Raw genomic sequence first — 3,319 nt, 5'->3', positions numbered from 1 at the left:
CCCCCCCGCCCCGCGCCCTTGCTCCCCGGTGCTCTCCGCTCACCTTGCGCCCAGCTCGCCCAGCGCGGCCGCCGGCAGACGAACTCTGAGCTGCGGGCGCCGCTCACACTCGGTTTTGAGTTCGCGCCGACTCCGCCCTCTCTCCCTTCGAGCCAATCCGGGATTTCAACTGAGTGGGAGGTGGGTGTCATCGCCCTGTTTTTCCGTGGGAAGCAACTGAGTGCCCAGAGGACACCAGCAGGATCTGATCCAGAGGGGATGGTTTACACCAGCAGTTACCCAACCTTTTTGGCATCAGGGCCCGGTTTCGTGGAAGACAATTTTTCCAGGGATGCAGGGGAGGGTTGCTCTCGGGATGATTCAGGCGCATGACATTTATTGTGCACTTTACTTCTGTTATTATTATTATGACATTGTAATATATAATGAAATAATTATATAACTTACCATTAAAAAAAGAGAGAGATGCTGACAGGTGGTAAATAAAATAATGGGCGGGCCGCCGCTGATGGGACAGGAGCTGCTGCTGTGCAGCCCGGTTCCCAACAGACCACAGACCGGTACAGGATTACCGCCCGGGGGTTGGAGACCCTAGGTGTATACAACAAGAGAATTGCAATATTTCACTGTTTATCAGCAGGAACCCAGGACATAAGCAGGAAAGTGATCCTGAAGTCCGTGTGCTGGCTCTGGCAGGAGGAGGACTTGAAGTGTCCTCAGTTGGTTTCTATGACCTGAGCCCAGGGCAGCCCACATTAGAAGAAACTGCAAAAATCCGTATGCTAATAAACTGCGATAATCAAATATGGGGGTGGGGGAAGGAAGAGAGAAACTGCTGTGCTAAGAGATCAAAAATTTGGAGACCTGTGCTCACACCTGTAATCCCAGCACTTATGAGGCTGAGGCCAAGATAACTTGAGCCCAGGGGTTCGAGACCAGTGTAGGCAACAGCAAAATCACATCTCTACAAAAATAAAAATTTAGGCAGGTATGGGGGCACGCTTGTAGTCTCAGCAACCCAGGAGCCTGAGGCAGAAGGATCGCCTGACAGGAAGTTGAGGCAGCAGTAGTGGTGTTTCTGCTACTGCACTCCAGCCCAGGAGACACTAACTCAAAGAATGATAGTCCCTACTTTAAATATTTGGGGTATATACCTAGAAGTGGAGCTGAACCCTATGATGTTTCTATGTTGAACCTTTTTTTAAAAGCAGGATTTATTAAGAGGACAGAAAAGCTCCCACAGTGGGAGGGGACCCGAGGGGGTGACCCTATGTTGACCCTTTTGAGGAACCACCAAAGTGTCACCAGTCTTCAGTCCTTGCCGCGTGGCCCACTAGTGGCATTTGACACAGTTGTTCCTTCCCGTCTCCCTCTTCCCCTATCTTCGCATGGACTTCTGGACAACCAACCCTCCTGGGTTTCTTCTGTTCTCACAGCTCCTGCCCTTCTGATTCCCAAACTGGTGCTCCTTCACCTCTTTTCTCCTAGAAAGTTCCAGGTCCCAGGATCCTTAGACTTCCCCTTCACCCTCACCCACCTCCCGGGTGATCACCTCCAGGAGTGGGCCTTTAAATTCCACTTACACCATGGTGCTTCTCAAAGTCAGCCTCCACCAGGGACTCTTTCCTGAACTCCCCACAGCCTCTCCAACCTGCTCCCTCCTAAAATGCTCTCGACTCTGCCTCTTCTGCTGCCTTTGCCTGGTCAGTTCCTACTTCCTACAGATCCCAGCTTAAGGTCCCAGACACTCTTTCACAGTTTGTCCCTTTATTAAAGTGGCTTATTAGCCAGGCTGCCGTGGTTCATATTTGGAATCCTAGTGCTTTAAGGTCAGGTATCTGAGACTAGCCTGGATAAATATAGCTGGCTTCATCTCTACAGAAAAAACAAACAAAAAAACACTTTAAATTAAAAATAAAAAATTAGAATTGCTTACTTAGCCAATGATTTTCAAAAATAGACCATGAATTACAAGAAGGAAGAGACCAGGCTTACATAGGGCTCAACAATAAATGAATACCAAAAAATCTCCAGGTCCCTCTCCATGACTCCTCACCTGTCACTCTCTAAACTCCTAATGCAATATCGGCATCCTCTGTCTACCTGGCAGTCTCCACTCAACTATAGGATCAACCCAACCTTCTTGGAAGCTGGAGGGGCAGCAGGCAGGTGACCAGGGGCTGCCTCTTACCTTGCCCCACCCTCATCACAGCCCTCACTCCTCTTTAGCTCATCAGTTAGCTCTTTGGAGAGAAGATTCAATATCTTATTCATTCTCCTAAAACGAAATCTCCATCATAGTCCCTAACAAATCTCACTAATGCCCAGAAAGTACTTCAGCTGTGCCTCCATTCCTTCCAACAGACTAAAATCCTCTTGTGGGCTGAGCCCCTACCAGGGCCTGCACAGGGCTTAATGGAGAGCATGCATACAATGAATATCTGATTAAAAATGAATAAATCACAGGTTGAGTGTTTTAGATGTTCAGGTTCAAACAAGCAAACTGAAGAAAAAGCACAATCTGCCCAAGAATCTAACTTCTCAGTGACAGCAGAGAACTTGTCTGTTAGCTTCTGCCTGGCAAGACATTTTTAATAGTAAAGAAAACATGGGCAGGCCAGGTGCTGTGCTACGCCTGTAATCACAGGATTTTGGGAGGCTGAGGCAAGAAGATTGGTTGAGGCCTGGAGATTTTGACCAACCTGGGCAACATAATGAGACCTAGTCTCAGGAAAAAAAAAAAAAAATCAGCTAGATGTGGTGGTGGGCTGCTCTGGTTTCTGGCACTGGATGAAGATCAGGATAAAGTGGGGATCTGACCATGCAGGTATCAATATCTAGGACAGGTGCTCTTTAGGAAGAAACAGGGGCTTGGCTGTGGGCAGAAACAAGGAAGCCAGTGCGGCCAGAGTGGAGGGTGAGAGGCTCTGGCTGTGGGCTTCAGTCCAGTTTCTAGAATTCTGATGAGACCGGGAGGGAGCCACGGGGGAGGTTACAGCAGGGGAGAGTCCAGTTCAAGGAGCACCAGCTCTTGAAATCATCCTGCCACTCTGCGGGTATTTCTGGCCTCCGGGTTCCGGTCTGTCTGTCCATCAGTTGGGCCTTCCCTTTTTACACTGGAGTTCACCACCCCCTCCGCTCCTCCGCCCCCAGACGCTGCGGGGACTTATTTGTTATCTGCACTGATAAAAATTATGCGCGGGAAGAAAGATCTTTCTGCTTCTACCCTGCGCCAAGACACGTTCCCGAATCCAGGAAGGGTCCCGGCCTGGGATAGCGCCCTCAGGGCGTGCCTTGCGGGACAGGGGGTTCCGAAACC

At 49.6% G+C, this 3,319-nt stretch overlaps 1 protein-coding gene across 1 annotated transcript in view; it reads right to left on the bottom strand.

Moving 5' to 3' along the window:
- The window catches only part of LOC103271660 (interferon-induced, double-stranded RNA-activated protein kinase-like), a 33,819-nt gene extending 33,628 nt beyond the window's left edge, over nt 1-191 (bottom strand). Inside the window, exon 1 of the mRNA XM_021718096.1 lies at nt 44-191. Coding sequence (XP_021573771.1) covers nt 44-191 — 148 coding nt within the window. The remainder of the gene's footprint in view (nt 1-43) is intronic.
- Between the last annotated feature and the right edge of the window lie 3,128 nt (nt 192-3,319).

Source organism: Carlito syrichta, unplaced genomic scaffold, assembly GCF_000164805.1.
Source record: "Carlito syrichta isolate Samal-C Ts95f unplaced genomic scaffold, Tarsius_syrichta-2.0.1 Scaffold311830, whole genome shotgun sequence".
Taxonomy (NCBI): domain Eukaryota; kingdom Metazoa; phylum Chordata; class Mammalia; order Primates; family Tarsiidae; genus Carlito; species Carlito syrichta.
Note: the sequence above shows the minus strand (reverse complement) of the source record. Positions and strands in the feature narration are given on the sequence as shown.